We start from the raw sequence: 19,664 nt of genomic DNA, 5'->3' as shown, positions 1-19,664 counted from the left end.
TGGACTGTGTGGATTCGATGGCCTGGCACATCAGAGCCACAAAAATATGAAGCTTTAGTAGATACTGGGTCGCAGTGTACTCTAATGTCATCAGGACATGTGGGGGCAGAACCGATTTCCATTGCCGGGGTGACGGGGGGATCACAGGAACTGACTCTGGTTGAAGCCGAGGTGAGCCTGACCGGGAAGGAGTGGCAGAAACTTCCGATTGTGACCGGCCCAGAGGCTCCATGTATTCTGGGCATAGACTTCCTCAGGAGTGGATATTATAAAGACCCTAAAGGACTCAGATGGGCTTTTGGAATAGCTGCCGTGGAGACAGAGAACATTAAGCAGTTGAACACCTTGCCGGGACTATCAGAGAACCCATCTGCAGTGGGACTCCTGAAGGTAGAAGAACAACAAGTACCTGTTGCCACCTCGACAGTGCACCGTCGGCAGTATCGGACAAATCGGGACGCCGTGATCCCCATCCACAAGATGATCCGTGAGCTGGAGAGCCAAGGGGTGGTCAGCAAAACCCACTCACCCTTCAACAGCCCCATCTGGCCTGTGCGCAAGTCTGATGGAGAATGGAGACTGACTGTGGACTATCGTGCATTGAATGAAGTGACTCCACCGCTGAGCGCTGCTGTGCCGGACATGCTGGAACTTCAGTACGAGCTGGAGTCCAAGGCAGCGAGGTGGTATGCCACTATTGACATTGCCAATGCATTTTTCTCCATTCCTCTGGCTGCAGAATGCAGGCCTCAGTTTGCTTTCACCTGGAGGGGCGTGCAGTACACCTGGAACCGGCTGCCCCAGGGGTGGAAACACAGCCCCACCATCTGCCATGGGCTGATCCAGGCTGCACTGGAGAAAGGTGAGGCTCCGGAACATCTACAGTACATTGATGACATCATTGTGTGGGGAAAGACTGCAGCTGAAGTGTTCGAGAAAGGAGAGAGGATCATCCAGATTTTGCTGAAAGCCGGGTTTGCCATCAAGAAGAGCAAAGTCAAGGGACCTGCCAGAGAGATCCAGTTCCTGGGAGTAAAGTGGCAAGATGGACGGCGGCAGATCCCCACTGAGGTCATTGATAAGATCACAGCAATGTCTCCACCGACCAGCAAAAAGGAAACACAAGCTTTCCTAGGAGCCATAGGTTTTTGGAGGATGCACATTCCTGAGTACAGTCAGATCGTGAGCCCTCTCTACCTGGTTACCCGCAAGAAGAACAATTTCCACTGGGGCCCTGAACAGCAACAAGCCTTTGCCCAGATCAAGCAGGAGATTGCTCATGCAGTAGCCCTTGGCCCAGTCAGGACGGGACCAGATGTGAAGAATGTGCTTTATTCTGCAGCCGGGAACAACGGTTTGTCCTGGAGCCTTTGGCAGAAGGTGCCAGGGGAGACCCGAGGCCGACCACTGGGATTCTGGAGTCGAAGTTACAGAGGATCTGAAGCCAACTACACTCCCACAGAGAAGGAGATCTTGGCCGCCTATGAAGGAGTTCAAGCCGCCTCAGAAGTGATTGGCACAGAAGCACAACTCCTCTTGGCACCCCGACTACCAGTGCTGGGGTGGATGTTTAAAGGAAAGGCTCCCTCCACGCACCATGCCACTGATGCCACATGGAGCAAATGGACTGCCCTCATCACACAGCGTGCCCGTATTGGACACCCAAATCGCCCTGGGATTTTGGAGATAATTACAAACTGGCCGGAAGGAGAAAACTTCGGTCTCACGGACGAAGAGGAGCAGGAACAAGTGACACGGGCTGAAGAAGCTCCTCCGTACAACCAATTGCCAGCAGAAGAAACACACTACGCTCTTTTCACTGACGGTTCCTGTCGCATCGTGGGAATGAACCGTAAGTGGAAAGCAGCCGTATGGAGCCCCACACGACAGGTTGCAGAAGCCACTGAAGGAGAAGGGGGATCAAGTCAGCTTGCTGAACTCAAAGCTGTTCAATTAGCCCTTGACATTGCTGAAAGAGAGAAGTGGCCAAAGCTCTACCTCTACACTGATTCGTGGATGGTAGCCAATGCTCTGTGGGGCTGGCTGGAAAGGTGGAAAAAGGCCAACTGGCAGCGTAAAGGAAAACCAATCTGGGCTGCTGATGAATGGAAGGACGTTGCCACTCGTGTAGAGAAGCTGCCTGTGAAAGTCCGCCATGTAGATGCCCATGTTCCCAAGAGTCGGGCTAATGAGGAACACCAAAACAACAAGCAGGTAGATCAGGCTGCCAAGATAGAAGTGTCAAAGATAGATTTAGATTGGCAACACAAGGGAGAGTTGTTCCTAGCCCGATGGGCCCATGATGCCTCGGGTCATCAGGGCAGAGATGCCACCTATAAGTGGGCCCGAGACCGAGGGGTGGATTTAACCATGGACAGTATTTCTCAGGTTATCCATGACTGTGAGACGTGTGCTGCAATCAAGCAAGCCAAGCGGGTGAAGCCCTTATGGTATGGTGGGCGGTGGTCCAAATATAAATATGGGGAAGCCTGGCAGATTGACTACATCACCCTTCCCCAAACCCGCCAGGGCAAGCGTTATGTGCTAACCATAGTGGAAGCCACCACTGGATGGTTGGAGACCTACCCTGTGCCTCATGCTACTGCCTGGAACACCATCCTGGGCCTGGAAAAACAAGTCCTGTGGAGACATGGCACCCCTGAGAGAATCGAGTCGGACAATGGGACTCATTTCAAGAATAGTCTTATAAGCACCTGGGCTAGAGAACATGGCATTGAGTGGGTGTACCATATTCCTTATCATGCACCAGCGGCCGGGAAAGTTGAACGGTGCAATGGCCTGCTTAAAACTACCTTGAAAGCACTGGGTGGGGGAACCTTTAAGAATTGGGATACTAATTTAGCAAAGGCCACCTGGTTGGTGAACACTCGAGGTTCCACCAACCGAGCAGGTCCTGCCCAATCTGAGCCCTTGCAAAAGACAGACGGAGATAAGGTTCCAGTGGTACACATGAGAGGTATGCTGGGAAAAACTGTTTGGATTAATCCTGCCTCCAGCAAAGACAATCCCATCCGTGGGGTTGTCTTCGCTCAGGGACCAGGTTGCACCTGGTGGGTGATGCAAAAGGATGGAGAGACCCGATGCATACCTCAAGGGGACCTTGTTTTGGGGTGAACTACCCATGACAATGTGGCTGCATCCATATTTGCATATATATATATGTATTTTTAACAGTTAAAACTCAATGTAATATGTTGGTATGGGAAAAAAATTCGGGGTGGATAATGTTGGGGGTTAGGTTTGTTCCTTCTTTCTCTAAAGAATTCTTTCTCCACAAGTTACCAAGGGGACCAAGTGTTGGATACTTGAGAGTACTTAACTGAAACAAAGAGGTGGACAAAAGGTGGAAGGGGGAGATAAAGCAGGTAAAAGACAAAGCTTGAGGCAGCTGCGGGCTTTTCTGCTTCCGGCGTTCGGGGAGACGCGTGTCTGCCGCTCCTGGAGGAGCTCAGCCGCCGCAAAGCACGCCGAGCGGAGAACGGCTGTTGCTGGCTGGAGGAGTTTCACTGTGCCAAAGAGATCCAGTCCTGGGAAATCTACTATCACCGGTTCGACCTGAATCCTGAGTTTTTTCTCTGCCACTTGCGGAGGCTGGGCCGCTTTTCTGCCTCGCCTTCGAGCTTCTTCGGCGCTGCTCCTCTTGCTGCAGCGTGACCCTGCACCCCCTGCGCTGCCGGGACATCCTGCCCCTGCCTGCCGGGACACCCTGCCATCCCAGCTACCAGCCCGGGACTTTTCCACTGTTCCAGCTTGGTGCTCTGAGGATCCTGCAGGGACACCGAAACCAAACTGCCCTGGGTTTTGTGAAACAAAGCCCTCAAGGTTCTTGGTACTGTTGTCGTTTTGTCATTAATGCTGTAGTTGTTTGGGGGGGGGGGGGGGGGGAGTTTTTTTGTGTTTGTTTGCTTTGTATTACATACTAGTAAAGAACTGCTATTCCTATTTCCCAAATCTTTGCCAAAGAGCCTCTGATTGTAATTTTACCTAGCAGATACCTGTCTTCCTAAACCAAGACAACCAGAAAACCTCAAAAGAAAATTTATACCCATGTTACCAGACTACGTGGAGACACCCACAAAATAAATCTACTAGATAAGATTATCGGGGATACTTAAAACAGATCAAAAAGGAATGTTTGATTACCATCTATTGAATATTCAACACGGCGCTCCTTAAAGATAGAAGTCCTAAAGGATGAGGGGGGGCAATGGGCAGACCTGATGCCAAGTCCCCCCTTGGCCGAGAAGCTTGGCTTATTCTGTCTCCTACTTTGTCTTTTTTTTTTTTTAATTTCCGTTAAAATTATAAAGTTCTAAAAGAGAGTGGAACTTGTTTTTCTCATCATTAATTGTTAACCCTCTCTTTTTTGTTTTGGTTAATTTTGCTTTTAACAGTAGAGAACATCATTCTTACATGGAATATTAGGTTTTGCACTTAGACTAATTGATATCTATGCCTATGGAACCTATGCCTATGGAATATTAAGTTTCAAATACAATACGTATGTTTCATGAGCAAATAAACACGTTGAAGTGAACAAGTGTCCCCCAGGCCCTCCAGGATCCCTAACTGTTCCCTCAGTGCCCATTGCCCCCAACCCAGCCAAAAGCGTCCTCGGATTCCTTGAGCACTCCAACCCCACAGATTCCCGTTAGAGCGACTTCAGGGAATTCTTCTCCAATCATCCCCCCTGACCTCGGAGCCCCTCGTAACACGGTTCTGAGCCTAAAAACTCCTGCCCCGCCCCGCGCCCTAAAGAGCTCGGTTACAGCTCCCCAAGCTCCCCGCAAGTGCTCCCTAACCGCACACGTTCCCCCCGAGGACCTCAAATCGCGGCTCGGACACAAAAGTGTTCCCCAAGTGCCTTCCCGGAGCCCCAAACCCCCATCCGAGCCACTTCCGGGACTACAGCTCCCAGCATGCTCCACGGCACACTTGGAGCGCTACTCCAGCCGTGACTCCATCTCCCATCATGCCCCGCGCCCCGCCGACAGCCATTGGAGCTGATCCTCGACCTCCCGTGATGCTCCGTGGCCCCGTTAAACCGTGTTCTACACGTGCCTACAACTCCCATCATCCCCCGCGCCCCAGAGAGTCCCCTCAGAGCCCCCCAAGTGCCCGCCCGGACCCCGAAGGGTCCCGGATTTCCCTCCCTGACCTCCAAGTGCCCCCCTGGACCCCGAATTGTCCGACAGAATCCCTAAGTGCCCCTCCAAGTGTCCACCTGGTTCCCAAAAGTGTCCTCCAGACCCTCAAGTTCTCTCCAAATTCCCTGCCCCAAATGTGCCCCAGAAATGTCTCCATGAACCCCAAAGTTGCCCCTTTTACCCTGTCTGAGAAAATGCTAAAAGAGATGACAAAAGGACTAAAAATAGAGCAAATCAGCATGAAGAAGAAGAAATCAATAGCCAATAGTGGTCAATCAATTAATGAAGTGTGTTACTTAGAACCAGTGACCAATAACTTCTTTCCTTGCTAAAAATATATTGATTTTTAATGTAAATATAAAAATTAGGTGATAAAATATAGAATACCATTATTATAAAATTGAAAAATATAATTCTAATTTTATTATTTACATAACTTTGTTTTTTTTAAAAAAACCTGAATTTTCTTTTATGTTTTGGGAGCTCAGTCCAAGGTGGGTGATGTCACACATGGTGAGGTTGGGTGAGAAGCAGGTTGTCCAAACAGGGTCAGCCTGCAAGGGGCTCATTCTTCTCTGTTCTCAGAACTCCTAAGGAGACATTCAGCACCAAGATCACCTAAAGAATGCTTCAGTCAACTCTTCAATAAATGAAAAATAAAAAATACTCACGTAATTAAAAAACCAAAAACCATGAGGTGCACTTTGAAATCTTCCTCCTCAAGAGAATTCCAAACTGATTCCAAGCAGCTGCACAAGCCATGGAGACTTGAAGACAACTGAAGGAAGACAGAGCTCCACAGGGATTTCAGTGGTTTTTTATCAGGTAGATCTGGGGCTGAGCCCAAGAGCCCCAGGCACTGAGAGAAGGTCGAAGAAGCTGCTCAAGGAGTCGGAAGCAAAAGTCCCAGTCCCTTGGAGCATCCCTGGGCTCCACTGAGGGCAGGGAGGGCCAAAGGCTCCCCAGGGACTGCTGAGAGCAGATCTTTGAGGCCAGGATTGCAGGGAGCCCCAGGCTGTGAGCAGGGAACTGCAATGCTGAGCAAGGCCTGGGCTGGTTGGAGGGAGCAAGAAAGGCCAAGCCCTGAGCCCAGGCCTGGCACAGCAGGGCCTGTCCCTCCCGGGTGGCTCGGGGCTGTTTGTGGGGCAGTGGGATGGGAGGGGCAGCAAGGACAAATGGCATCAACCTGTGTGACATTCCAGATCCTCACGGAACCAAGGGCCAGTGTGACACAGCAGGGCCTCATGGAAACAAGAGGCGGTTGTGAGCCTGCAGGGCTGTAACACCCCAGACCGCTAAAATAATGGGAGTAACCAAAGGTTCCTTTAGTTAAGTTTGGCACAGGAGAAATGCCAACCAGATATTCTCAGCATGAACAGATGCACAGAATATTCTTAGTTGCAAAGGGATCCTGAAGAGCCATCAAATCCAACTCTTAAGTGAACAGCCCGTAGAGGGATTGAACCCCCAGCCCTGGTGATATTAGCACCATGCTTTAACCAACTGAGCTAAGAGGTCAAAGCAACGCAAAACTTTAGTGGTAAAATACAGGAAATCAAGGAACTTCGGCAAAGCATTCAATGAAACATCCAATTCAACATCAAACTCTTATAATAGTGGTAGCTTCATTTACTTAGCCCATTTTACCTGTAAACTTTCACAGAATCACTGAATCACGGAATGACTAGGTTGGAAGAGACTTCCAAGATCATTGAGTCCAACCCGTGCCTTAACAACTGAAATAAAGCATGGCACCAAGTGCCAAATCCAGTCTTTTTTTAAACACATCCAGGGATGGTGATGCCACCACCTCTCCCAGGTAGACAATTTCAGTAATTTATCACCCTTGCCATAAAAAACTTTTCCTAATATCCAACCTGTATTTCCCTCGGCACAGCTTAAGATTGTGTCCTCTCATTCTGTCAGGTGCTGCTTGGAGAAAGAGACCAACCCCCACCTGACTACAGCCACCTTTCAGGGAGTTGTAGAGAGTGATCAGGTCACCTCTGAGTCTCCTTTTCTCCAGGCTAAACAACCACAGCTCCCTCAGTCGTTCCTCACAGGAGTTGTGTTCCAAGCCCCTCACCAGCCTTGTTTTCTCCTCTGGACATGCTCAAGCATCTCAACGTCCTTCCTAAACTGAGGGGCAAGAACTGGACACAGCACGTGAGGTGTGGCCTCACCAGTGCCGAGTATAGGGGAAGAATGACCTCCCTGCTCCTGCTGGCCAAACCACTCCTGATCCAGGCCAGGAGCCATTGGCCCTCTTGGCCACCTGGGCACACTGCTGCCTCATGTTCAGTTGGCTGTCGACCAGTACCCCCAGGTCCCTTTCCTCCTGGGCACTGTCCAGCCACACCGTCCCCAGCCTAGAGCATTGCAGGGGGTTGTTGTGGCCAAAGTGCAGGGCTCAGAACTTGGACTTATTAAACTTCACTTTGTTGCACTCTGTCCATCCATTCAACCATTCCCGGTCTCTCTGCAGAGCCCTCCTACATTCCAACAGATCGACAAATGTTCCCGGCTTAGTGTTGTCTACAAATTTACTAATGAAAGATTCAATAGCTTCATCCATGTCATCAATGAAAATATTGACCAGAGCTGGCCCCAGCACAGACCCCTGAGGAACACCACTGTTGACTGGCTGCCAGCTGGATGCAGCACCATTCCCCACCACCCTTTGGGCCCAGCCATCCAGCCAGTTCCTAACCCAGCAAAGAGTGCTCTTGTCCAAGCCCCAGGCTGCCAGCTTTTTCAGGAGTGTGCTGTGGGAGACAGTGTCAAAGGCCTTGCTGAAGTCCAGACAGAAACCATCCACAGCCTCTCCCACATCCACCACACAGGTCACCTGGTCATTAAAGGGGCAGGTTGGTCAAACACCACCTGCCCCTCCTAAACCCCTGCTGGCTGGCTCTGATACCCTGGCCATCCTGTAGGTGCTGCATGATGACACTCAATATAAACTGCTCCATGACCTTACCGGGTACTGAGGTCAGGCTAACTGGCCTATAATTACCAGTTCCTCCTTCCCACCCTTTTTGTGAATGGCTGTCACATTGGCCAGCTTCCAGTCCTCTGGAACCTCACCAGTGAGCCAGGACTGTTGGTAAATGATGGAGAGCGGCTTCACAAGCTCATCTGCCAGCTCCCTCATCACCCTGTGGTAGATCCCATTTGGGCCCACAGATCTGTGAACATCCATTTGGCTCAGCAGTTCTCTGGCTGCCTCCTCCTGGATAACAGGGGCACCATTCTATTCCCTGACAACATCTACCAGCCCAGGAGGGCAGCTGTCCTGAGCACAAGCCATATTCCCACTCAAGAGTGAGGGAAAGAAGGCGTTAAGCACTTCTGCCATCTCCTCATCTGCAGTTACTAAGCTCCCTCCCACATCCAGTAGAGAACAAAGGTTGGTTTTTAGCCTTCCTTTTGCCATTAATATATTTGTAAAACTATTTTTTATTTTCCTTCACAAACTTGCTGCAGTTGGCAGCACATTTAATGACAGAAGCTGCAGCTTGTTCTCCAGGAAAGGTTCTTGGAAAGAGCAGACAGGACTGTGGAGAAGATTCTGGGAAAGCTGAAACAGCTTTTAAAAAATGAAACAAAAATGGAAAGAAGCAATCCAAGATGGTTTTCTCTATTTATTTACAGCCTCTGGCTGTACTGGCAATGGCAGTGCTGGGTGGTGATCAGTGCCTGGGCCAGGGACAGTATCGCTGCCCTTTGCCTCCTCCTGTTCCGAGCCTGGCCCCGGCCCTGGCCCCCCGGGCCCTGCGGAGAACACATGCGGCATGGCGGCTCCTGCTGCCTCCGCTGCAGCTTTCCCGGCCCGAGATCCGCCACTGGGCAGCACAGCCACCAGCCCCGAGCCGCCGGTGTCCCGTTCTGAGGAGCGAATGCCTGGGGATGCCCGGCCCAGGGCTGTTGAGGGGCGCTCAGACACTGTTCCTGGTTCCTGGCCCCGGGCCGAGCGCTGACAGCCACGTCTTGCCGGCAGGGAAGGCGCAGCAGGGCCTCCAGGAGCTGTACCGGCTGGGTTCGCTGCTGGGGCGCGGTGGCTTCGGAACTGTCTTCATGGCGACGCGGCTTTCAGAGGGTGCCCCGGTGAGCGGTGGGCGCAGGAGGAGGGGGTGCAGGAGGAGAAGAAGGGTGGAGGAGGAGGAAGAGGATGGGGCTGGGCAGGGCGGGCGGTGAGCTCAGCCCGCTGCTCCCCTTGGCTTGCAGGTGGCCATCAAAAGGGTGCCACAGAACCGCGTCCGGCACTGGGGAGAGCTGGTGAGTGAGCGGGGGCCCAGCAGGAGAAGCCGGGGCGTGCCGGGCGGGGATGAGCCGAGGCCCAGCAGGGTGGACGCTTCCAGGACGCCTCGAGGGAGAGCGGGCGTGGGGCCACTGGAGGGTGCAGAACATCCCGGGCAGGATGAGTGCTTCCCCACCCCTGGAACGGCCTCAGCCCCACTGACAGCATCGTGGTCCTCCCGCAGTCCAACGGCACCAGTGCACCACTGGAGATCGTGCTGCTGGACAGGGTCTCCACTGGCTTCCCTGGTGTGGTCCAGCTGCTGGAGTGGGTGGAGTTCTCCAACGATATTGTGATGGTGCTGGAGCACCCAGAGCGGTATCAGGACCTCCAGCATTTCATTCGGGCATGGAAGTTCCTGTCCAAGGAGGAGGTGCGGGAGCTGTTCTGCCAGGTCCTGGAAGCCGTGCAGCACTGCACCAGCTGTGGGGTCCTGCACAGGGACATCAAACCCCAGAACATCTTGGTTGACCTGACTACCGGGCAGGTCAAATTGATTGACTTTGGCTGAGGCACCTACCTGCAAGAGACAGCATACACTCAATTTGCAGGTGAGCCCACGCAGGGGTGTGCTCCTGGTCCCAGCATCTCATGGCCCAGCCTGGGTGTGTGTAAGATATGGTCCGAAGATCCCTCATCTGCCTCACGACCATTGTCAAGGAGAGAGACTGAAACCCCTAAAAGGGACTTGAAAATCTCAACACAGGAGTTCTGGCCTGGCTGAGGTGGGATGTTGGCCAAGTGCTGCCTGCAGATGTGTTTGATGGAAAAACCCAGCACACATATCGGAACATCAGAACCTGAGCAGAAACAATGGGCAAGTCACGGTGAAGTGACCGCACCTGCTGACTTGTACTGGTTGACACTGTACCTGCTGATGACCGACTTGTTCTGAGTTCTCAAAACGAACACACTGCAATGATTTCCCCCACCTGTTTGGCCAACTGCCTGTCGCTTCGGAGAGGACTATAAAAACCCTGGAGACCCCCGCTCACTTTTGTGATCACCCCACTGGAGAAACTCGCGTCTATTGGCATCTTCAAAAGCCTCGAGGACTCGACCCTCCATGTTGGTAGCTATAATCCCCTTCCCCACTTTTTCTGTCTTTCTTACTATTCTCTTTTCTCTCCCCACTATCGCATTTGTTGGCACTAAATAAAGGTGCATTTGTGATTGAATAAACTGAGTTTGTCCCCCGCTGTGTCTTTTGCACTCTGAGATCCCTAAAACGAACCATCACGAACCCCGCTTGTGTGAGCGGATCATGACAGTGTGGCAGCAGGGATTCTCCCTTTTGCTGCCAGTCATGGCACTGAGTCTTCAGCCAAGTGGCTTTTGAGCAGGGGTGGGTGGGGGGCCAGCTTCCAGCCCTGCTGGCAGCCTTTGCCAGCCACTCTGCCCAGGACTGGCGCTGGGGCTGGGGCAGACAGCTCGACAAAAACACCTGTGGGTGAGAGTAGCAGAGAAGCGGGGCCTAGAAGCAGTGCAGCAGCCAGTTTGGTGTGCAGGCAAGAATGGGCTTGGGCTGCTCTGCTTGCCTTAGTTACCCTGGCTTCATAATGTTTTTTGGGGCAATGCAGGCAGGGAGGATGAGGGCATGGTTTTTCCCCAGTGCTGAGTGGGTTTTTCCTTTGCATGTCATGGTCAGGCCTTGCCACGGCTTCCGCTGCCCCCTTCAGACACTAGTAGCTTTTTTTCCAACCCTGAGTTTGTAAACAAGTCAGTGGTGCTGGTGAGAGAGCAGCAGTCACCCCACGTGCCACTGGTGCAGCCCCCGCATGCCCAGGGATGCTGGGGCCAGGCTCTGGGAGCAGCAGCATCGCCCTGATGAACTCCATCTGTATTCCATAGGAACACCATCCTACAGCCCCCCGGAATGGACCCACTATGGCTGGTACGATGGCGAGCCAGCTACCATCTGGTCCCTGGGCATCCTGCTGCACCAGATGGTCTGTGGAGAGCACCCTTTCAGGAGGGGTCAGAAGATCAGCTGGCACCATCAGCTCTCCCTGCCACAACGGCTCTCTCAAGGTGGATGCTCATCTCTGGGCACGGGGGGAATACCAGTGCTGGGAAACAGCAGTTGGCTTGTGAGCATCTTGCTTTGGCGGCTGCTGAGGAGGTGGCACATGTCCTGCTCTCCTGATCTCCTCCAAAACAGGGAATTGGTGGGAAAGTTTAGGCCCAGCTCTGAGCACATCCAGCATGGCCTGGGCATGGGAATAGTGGGACAGGAGCTTTCTCCAACTGACTGGTGGCTTCTGGTTTCTCTCCCCAGATTGCCAAGGTCTGATCAGGTGATGTTTATCAGTGCACTCTTTGGACAGGCCCTCATTAGAAGACCTGTTCTGTGATCCTTGGATGCAGGATACTCCTCTGCCATAGAAGAAGGGAGAGAGCCACAGGCACACTTTGATGCAGGGCCCTGGTAAGTTACAGCCCCATGCATGCCTTGGCAATCAGAAGCAGAGCAACCCAGACTTTTTGTCCTGCCTGTGTCACTGCGCAGGGGTCATGGGATGGGCACAGGCAGCCCTTTGTGCTGGAGCTGAGCTGCTCTGCCCGGCACTGGTGGCTGCCATCCAGGCTGGTTTTGCTTGTCCTGGTTCGCTGACAGCTGGGGCCCTGGGCAGAACCCTGACAGCCTGGTCTCATCCCCAGGGAACGAGAAGGAGCCCCTGGACAAGCTGTACCAGATTGAGCTTCTGGTGCTGCTGGAAACATGGAGGATGACAGCAAGGATGACAAGCTCTTCCTCCACCTGGCCACCGACACCTGAAGATGCTGGACTTTGATTCTGGCAGCTTCTTCAAAGCCAGGCTCCACAGCCAATTTGCAGATGAGTCCACAGCGGGGTGGATGCTCCCAGATTTGGGCATTGCACGGTCTGGCTGGGAAACAAAGGTTCCCCCCTTTGCTGGGGTGGATGAAATGAGCTCTTCAGTGGGCTGCTCTGCTGCTTTTGGGCAGGGCTGGGGGCATGGGCTGAGGTGGTTGGGAAATGGGAGTTGGCTCCTGGCCCTGCCAACAGCCCCCACCACCCACCGTGCCCTGGGCTGGGGCTGGGGCAGCCAGCCCGACACAAACAAACCCCCAAGGTGGGAGCAGAGCTGGGACTCCAGGGCCTGTCCATGGGCTGCTTTGCTTTGCAGGCAAGGAAAGGCTTGGGCTGCCCCACTCCCCTTGTTTGCTTTGAGACCATCAATGCTTTTAGGGAGCAGTACAGGGAGGAGGAGAGAAAGCATGGGCTTCTCTCACCCGTGAGTGGGGTTTTCCCCAGCATGTAGGGGTTGGGCTTTAGTCAAGTCCCTGAGGGAAACAAGATCTTTAAACTTTTTTTCTTGTTTCCCCTTTTTGTCTGTAATTTTTTTTCAAGAATTGGTTGCTTGTTTCTCTGAAGGCAGCATTCTTGAGTAGTGTCCAGTCTGGATTGCGAAGTGCTTGGGACCAGCTGTGGCGTGGACGGGCCGTGCCTTTGGAGAAGGATGGGGACATCGTTTGGGAGCAGCTTTTCTTCCAGCGGCGGATGGCGTGAGGTGAGTCCACATCTTCTTGGCACGGGTGGGGTAAGAGCTTTTGGGAGATGGCAGCCAGCACAGGAGCATCCTGCTCTGGGCAGCTGCTGGGGAGGTGGATCTGCCCTGGCTGGCTGCAGGCTGGGCACACGTCCTGCCCTCCTGCTCTGCTGCCAAGGGCAGCAATGATGGGCAGCTTTGGGCCCAGCCCTGACCACGGCCAGCATGGCCTGGGCACCGCGGGCGGCTGGGACAAGGGCACAGGAGCCTTCAGCTGACGGGCGGTTTCTGGTTTCTATCCTTGCAGCTGGGCTCTGCGGGTGCTGAGGCTGCTCTGGGCTCTGCCAGGGCTCTGCTGGGCTCAGCACTGGGCCGGAATCAGCCAAAGAAGAAATGGTGTGCCCTGCAGCAGAGACTTGCCTTGAGCAGCATTTTGGCAATGCAGCTCAAGTTTGCAGAGTGTACATCTCCAAGAGAAAACATGATTCCTCCCCAAAAATAAACTTGTTCAATATCTTCTGAAATGAAATCAATCTGGGATGGCCCCAAATGACATTTTTAAGTTTGCTCAAGCTGTAGCTCAGCTCTTCTCTGAACAGTTCTGTCCCCCACCTGCCTTTTCCTTCACAACTGCTCCCTGTTTTTCCCCAGTGAGTTCCCAGCCCATCCCAGTCTCCATCACACTGCTGCCTTCCTTGGTGCCCCTCAGCATGAGGAAGACTGGGTCCCAGGCTTAGGGACTGTCACTGGCTGAAGAGTAGCAATGTCTTAGAAGTCCGGAGACATTTTAGTGTGATTCAGAGCTGCTCTCCAGCCCTCAGCTCTCCTCACTGCTGAGTTCCCACTCCCTTTTTGTCGTCCTTCCAGCAGGATGACCAAGGGGCTCTTGGATGTCTCTGTATCCGTGCACAGAAGGGTCTGTCTGTGCCAGGGTTTCCATAATGTCTTTGTACCCATGGGTATGGAATGAACACAGAGTGGGAAAGTGTCAGGCATGGTGCTTGTGCACTCCTTCCTTTCTATACAAGACACATCCATGCGCACCCCACATACAGATATCTTAAAAGGATAGGGATGGATAGAGATTTTCCACAGAGCTCTAACTTTGGCTCACTTGTAAGCCAGAAGCCAGGGGATTTTTTCCCAGCTTTGTGTGAGTAGGTTTCCAAGAGCTGAGGGGAGCAGCATTTAGAAGCAGTTTCAGGATTTCTAGGCAGGAAATGGAGCTGACAACCATCAGCATAACTCGCTGTATTCATCGGGATGGGCTGCTGGTTCTTCAGGAATATGGCACAATGGAGAGAGGAGACTTGGAACAATCCCAGCTCTCTGTGGATTTGTGCAAAGGGAGAGCAGCAGGAAAACTTTGTGTCTGCTTTGGGGGACACAAGGTCCACGGAGCTGGGGTGGCAGAGGGAAACGCGGGCTGCTGGCAGGTGAAGTCCTGTTTCATGACGTCCCAGAGTGGCACAGGACAAAGCTAAAAGCACCCACATAACCCCACTGATGAAATCCTTGGGCTGCTACACATAGTATAGGAAAAACTGCTGTCACACAATCCATTGGGATTTAAAACTTTCATTTGCAACACTTTTGCTCCAAGTTTCAAACTGCCAAATTTTTACACTCAAGATGCAGTCGTGCACAATCCATCTTTCAATTTCCCATTGCTTGAAGTTTAAATTTACTTAATAATAGAAAATAATTTCAAAATCTGCAAAAGAATGCAGCTGATGAATCTTTACCACGAGCACATTTACAAAGCAACTGAGTTCTCATTTCAAAACATCAGTTACATCTTTTTTAATCCAAAGTTATGGAAGACTTGTAACTACACGTTTTGGGGTGGGTTTTATCTTCTTCTTTTTTTTTTTTTTTTTTTTTTTTTTTTTAGCAGAAAACGCATCCTAAAAAATGTGTTTCCTTTGCTCCCTGTTCCTGTATGGAGCAGCTCCCTTCCCGCTGGCCCTGCAGGGCTGAGGCTTTTCCCCTTTGCTGGGCACAGACTGATGGAGCAGCACTGCTGAACACGGGGACACACAGAGGGAGCAGAAGCAGCTGCCTTTGTCCACCTGCAGCTCCAAGGCCCAAACTTTGAGCAGACAGGGCTGGAAGAGACTGGCAGGCTCCCTGTTTGCTGTGCTGCCCCACTTGTGCCCGGCCCAGCTCTGTAGGAGGCAGAGGGAGAACAAGGGGCAGCTCCGGCCAGCCCCCAGCCCAGGGACCTCTCCGGCCCCGGGCCTTGGGGCACTGTCAGCACCCGCTGCTCCGGCCACGGCTTCTGCTGGCACTGACAGCAACAACCAGGCTGTGCCTGATCCCGAGGGAGCAGCAGCAGGGCCTGGATCTGATCCCTCAGTCTGGGGCAGGGCTGGACAAACGACCCCCACAGCAGCAGCAGCAGCACATGGAGCTGACTTTGAGCACAGCCCCCGCCACTGTTCCCTCCCGTGTGCAGTGGTGTCACAGCAGCCTGAGGCACCCGGGAGCCCTCAGGGCCAGCAGGGACTTGAGATGGCAGCCCTGGGCTCCTGGGGGTTGTGCAAGGAACAGAGGTGGCGACTCCTTCACGTAGAGCTTCCAGATGGAAAAGGCTGCTGTGAGCAGGCAGCTGCAAGGGCAGAGAAAGGAGGGTCTCGACCCCTGGATCTGTGCCAGTTCCACAGTCCTGGGCAGCAGCCACCGAGCCCCAGGGGAACAGAGGGCACAGCAAGAGGGACAAAAGCAGGCAAGGTCAGAGACTGGAGAGAGCCAGACCTGGGAGCAGGAACAGCTGCTTCATTGCACTCTTGGAGAAAGCTCTCAGCTGTTTCAGAGCACTCAAAGGCGTGAAGGGCAGAGAGGAGGCCGCTCCAAACAATGTTCTTGTTTCCACACCCTCCCCTGTCTGTGTTCCAGAAGGAATTGGATGAACTGTATTCTTCTCTCTGAGTTGTCTCAGCATGAACAGCTTAGCACCGGAGCTAAAGGAGCTGAAGCCTTAGGCCACAGGAGCTGAGCAAGAGAAGACTATCTGAGCAAATAAATGCTGCTAACATGGATCTAGCTGAATCCAGCTGATAGAATCCTGGAATTACAGAATCATTTCTGTTGGAAAAGACTTCTGAGCTCATCCAGTCCAGCCAGTCACCCAGCAGTGTCAAGCCCAGCACTCAACCAGGACAGGAGGCCTGAGTGAGGCCTGAACTACCGGCCCTGAGCCAAAGGTGGCCTCTGGATGAACCTTCCAGCCAAAGGTCTTCTTTGTTTCTGCTCCCTAACAAAATATGCATGATCATTAGCGTTGTGTTAGATGTACCCACTCATTAGTAAAACATATATCGACTTTTCTGTCTTTAGAAGCTGGACAAGGCCATGAAATCTGACATCTGGCCTTGTTTGGGGCTGGATGGTCAAAGTCATCTCCCTTGGTTCCTCCTTGGCCCTGGCCAGGCTTTGGGAGGAACCCAAGAGGAGGATGAATCCAGATGTTCCCACTCTAGAAGTGCTGTCAGTGTGTTTATTCAGCACTGTCAGAGCTGGGCCCTCTCCCAGCCAGGTTGGAGCCTCACCTGTGGCTGGAGGCACCTGCAGGAGTTCCCAGTGTCCGGGAGAGGCTCTGCAGTCCTTGGCTGTGACAGCTTCCCCAGCTGATGTGTGTGTGTGGGTGATGGGAAAGGCTGAGGGTAACTGGTGATGGATCTTTCTCAATCACTGTGGGCAATCCTTGGTAGTGATGACTGGGTGCATTGCTGAGCTGCTCCTTCTGTGCTCCTTTGCTGCTTTGAACTAGAGTAAAATACACGTCAGTTGGTCAATTCCTTCAGGTGATGTCTGTGTCTTTGGTGCTGACCCTGCCAACTGGTAAAACAATATTGGCATAGTCTGGCCAGATCACACCAAAATGTCACTTTTTAAAGGTAAATCTAAAGATAAGGAATCAGTCCCATCAGAAATTCCGGGATGGGAAGACCTTCTCTAGACTTGTGTGGCTCTGGAGTGGGCTGAGGGCTGAGCACTGTGCAAGCCATGGGGGAGTCAGTTAAAATAAACTGAACCACTGCATGTCTTAAAATACATCCAAAAATTGCATATGGAAAAAGGAACAGAACTTGTGGGTTTTGAAGACAAAGCTGAATTTTGTTAGGAGCACATTGAAAACATCACTAACAGAAGGAATAATTATTGTTGGAATGCTCCCACATGCAGAAACAGAAGAAGGTTTCAGTCTTGAGCTCAGATGCATTTCTGCAAGTGAAATAATAATAGTGTAATAAATAACTATAATATATATATTATAATATAGTTAGGCTTATATATATGTATTTATAAATATATATCTATGTCTATATCGATATCTATCTATATCTATATCTATATCTATATCTATATCTATATCTATATCTATATCTATATCTATAGATCTGTTTATATCAATATCTATATATCTATATCTAGATATAAAATAATAATAATGTGAAATAGTGCTGACAATACTAATTTCATACCTTTGGCTGCTCAAGGATGTTACACTAAATATCCTACAGAAAAGCATTGGCCAGGACCCAATTGTCAGTGGTCAAGTTTGTGAGATTGTATACAATGAAAAAAGGAGGAAGGGATGAAAATAGCTATTTCTACAGGGTTTGCTGATTCTGTGATGCAGAATGCTTTGCTGTTATTGTGAAAAATACAGTAATTAAGACTGCTGGGTTTTTAATATCCCAGACAATCCCCAAGCTGCAGGATTGGTTTGAATGGTTGAAGGGGTTGTTAAAAGAGCAGTTGGAAAAAGGAGGAGATGGGAACCAGTCCCGATGGAAAACCCAAATACAACCATGGACCATGAGATTTTGACCTCCTGGGAAATTGTTCTGGGTGCAATGGCCCCTGACAGGCCACCCCAGAGGCTGCAGGGCTGGACCTTCATGCATTAGAAATAATTAGGATAAATCAGAAGCAAATGAGAGTTATCAATACTGGAATAGGAATTCAGATTCCTCCAGGACACTTTGGTTGGATAACTGCTCACTGGAGCTTGGCCTTGCAGAGTGTTCATGTCATGGGAAGAGGAATTGATGCAGATCATCAAGGAGAAATAAAATTGATAGAAAGAGCAATAGAAGAGTGACAGAAAGAAGACAAATCTTCTTGGCGGGATTGGCCTCATGGCTACGAAATTGGAGGCTGCTGTGAAATGTATTTGTGGCAGTGACTGTAATCATTGCACTGTGAGCACTTGGTGTGTTATGATTCCATGTTAGACTTGTTGTGACACTTTGTGCTGGGAAATGGAATGCTGAGACTGTCTAAAAAGAGACACAGTCTCAAGAAAAAAAAAGGGGGGGGATTTGATAAATAACAGAGAAAAGCATCTCATTAGGCATGTTTTAAAAGGCAAGTGAATTATAGCTCTGAGTAATGAACTTGAGCAGCACTTAATTGAAGACAAGAGGCAATACCTTTGTGCCTAATACCTAAATCTAAGACTCTGGTTTTGAAAGAATTTTTATGAAGGTTGTCGTTCACCTGTAGGTCAAAGGACCATTTGAGAAACTGAGGCCTGTCCAGCAGGTCCTGACTGAAGCCTGAACAACAGGCCCTGAGGCAACGCTGACCTCTAGATAAACCTTCCAACCCAAGGTTATCTTTGTCCACTCATTAATGGAGCACTATTACCAAAATGATCTCTGTATCTGTTCAGTGGTGAAATGTGGATTTCCCTTTCTGTGTTGGAAAATCAGACAAGGCCCTGTCTGGCCTCGTTTGGGGGTGAAGGATCTAAGTCAACTCCCTTGGTTCCTCCTTGAGCCCTGGCCAGGCTTTGGGAGAAACCCAACAGAAGAATGAAACCAGATGTTCCCACACGAAAAGTGATGGCAGCTTGTTTGTTTAACAGTGTAAAAGCTGGGCCCTCTCTCAGTGGGGTTGGAGGACTTGTTTCCTGCAAAGGTGGAGGCACCTGCAGGAATTCCTAGTGTCTGGGAGAGGCTCTGCAGTCCTTGGCTTCTCCCAGCTGATGTGTGGATCAAGATGATGGTAAAGTCTGAGGGTAACTGGTGATGGATCTTTCTAAATCAACAGAGGAAATCTGGTAGTAATGACTGGATGCATTGCTGAGCTCCTTTTGTAATTCTTTGCTAATGATTATGAGCTTTGCTGAGCTCATCCTTTTGTAATTCTTTGCAGCTTTGCATTGTATCAATGACACAGTTCCTTAAGTTGGTGTCTGTGTCTTTGGTGCTGACCCTGCCCTCTGGTGAAACAGGGCCCCATCCTGCCTAAGTGTTTCCTGGGAAGACAAAACCCCTCACTCCAAATGTCACCCCTTCCTCCTTGTTCTCCCCACTTAATACACTGCGCATGATGTCCTGTGGTCTGGGGTATCCCTGGGGTCACTTGGGATCCCCTGTCCTGGCTGTGGCCCCTCCTAACCTCCCCCACACCCCCAGCCCCTCCCCAGCGTGGCCGGACAAGGGGCAGGAAAGGCCTTGGCTCTGTGTGAGCTCAGCAAGAACAAAATTATCTCTGTGTGATCAGCCCTGTGCTCAGCACCCGGCCCCAGCTGTGTCCCGGTGCCAGCATCTGTCCCCACAAGAGCTTTCCATGGCAATTGCCAGGACAGGTGAGCCAGGTGTGGTGTCCCAGTGAGGGCTGCCATGGAAACAGTGCCCAGCACTGCCCCTTTCTGTCTGGCTGAGC

The 19,664-nt window shown here is 51.4% G+C and overlaps 1 protein-coding gene across 1 annotated transcript in view; it reads left to right on the top strand.

Annotated features, from left to right (window-relative positions):
- Nucleotides 1-9,979, top strand: part of LOC136294288 (zinc finger protein 665-like) — a 113,537-nt gene extending 103,558 nt beyond the window's left edge. The window contains 2 exon segments of the mRNA XM_066191925.1: nt 9,169-9,275; nt 9,653-9,979. Of these exon segments, the coding sequence (XP_066048022.1) occupies nt 9,169-9,275; nt 9,653-9,979 (434 nt within the window).
- The last annotated feature ends 9,685 nt before the right edge of the window (nt 9,980-19,664 follow it).

This window comes from Chamaea fasciata, unplaced genomic scaffold (assembly GCF_029207755.1).
Source record: "Chamaea fasciata isolate MVZ Bird 193981 ecotype frontalis unplaced genomic scaffold, bChaFas1.0.hap1 SCAF_9, whole genome shotgun sequence".
Classification (NCBI taxonomy): Eukaryota; Metazoa; Chordata; class Aves; order Passeriformes; family Sylviidae; genus Chamaea; species Chamaea fasciata.
The sequence above is the reverse complement of the archived record's forward strand: the minus strand, read 5'-3'. Positions and strand labels throughout refer to the sequence as shown.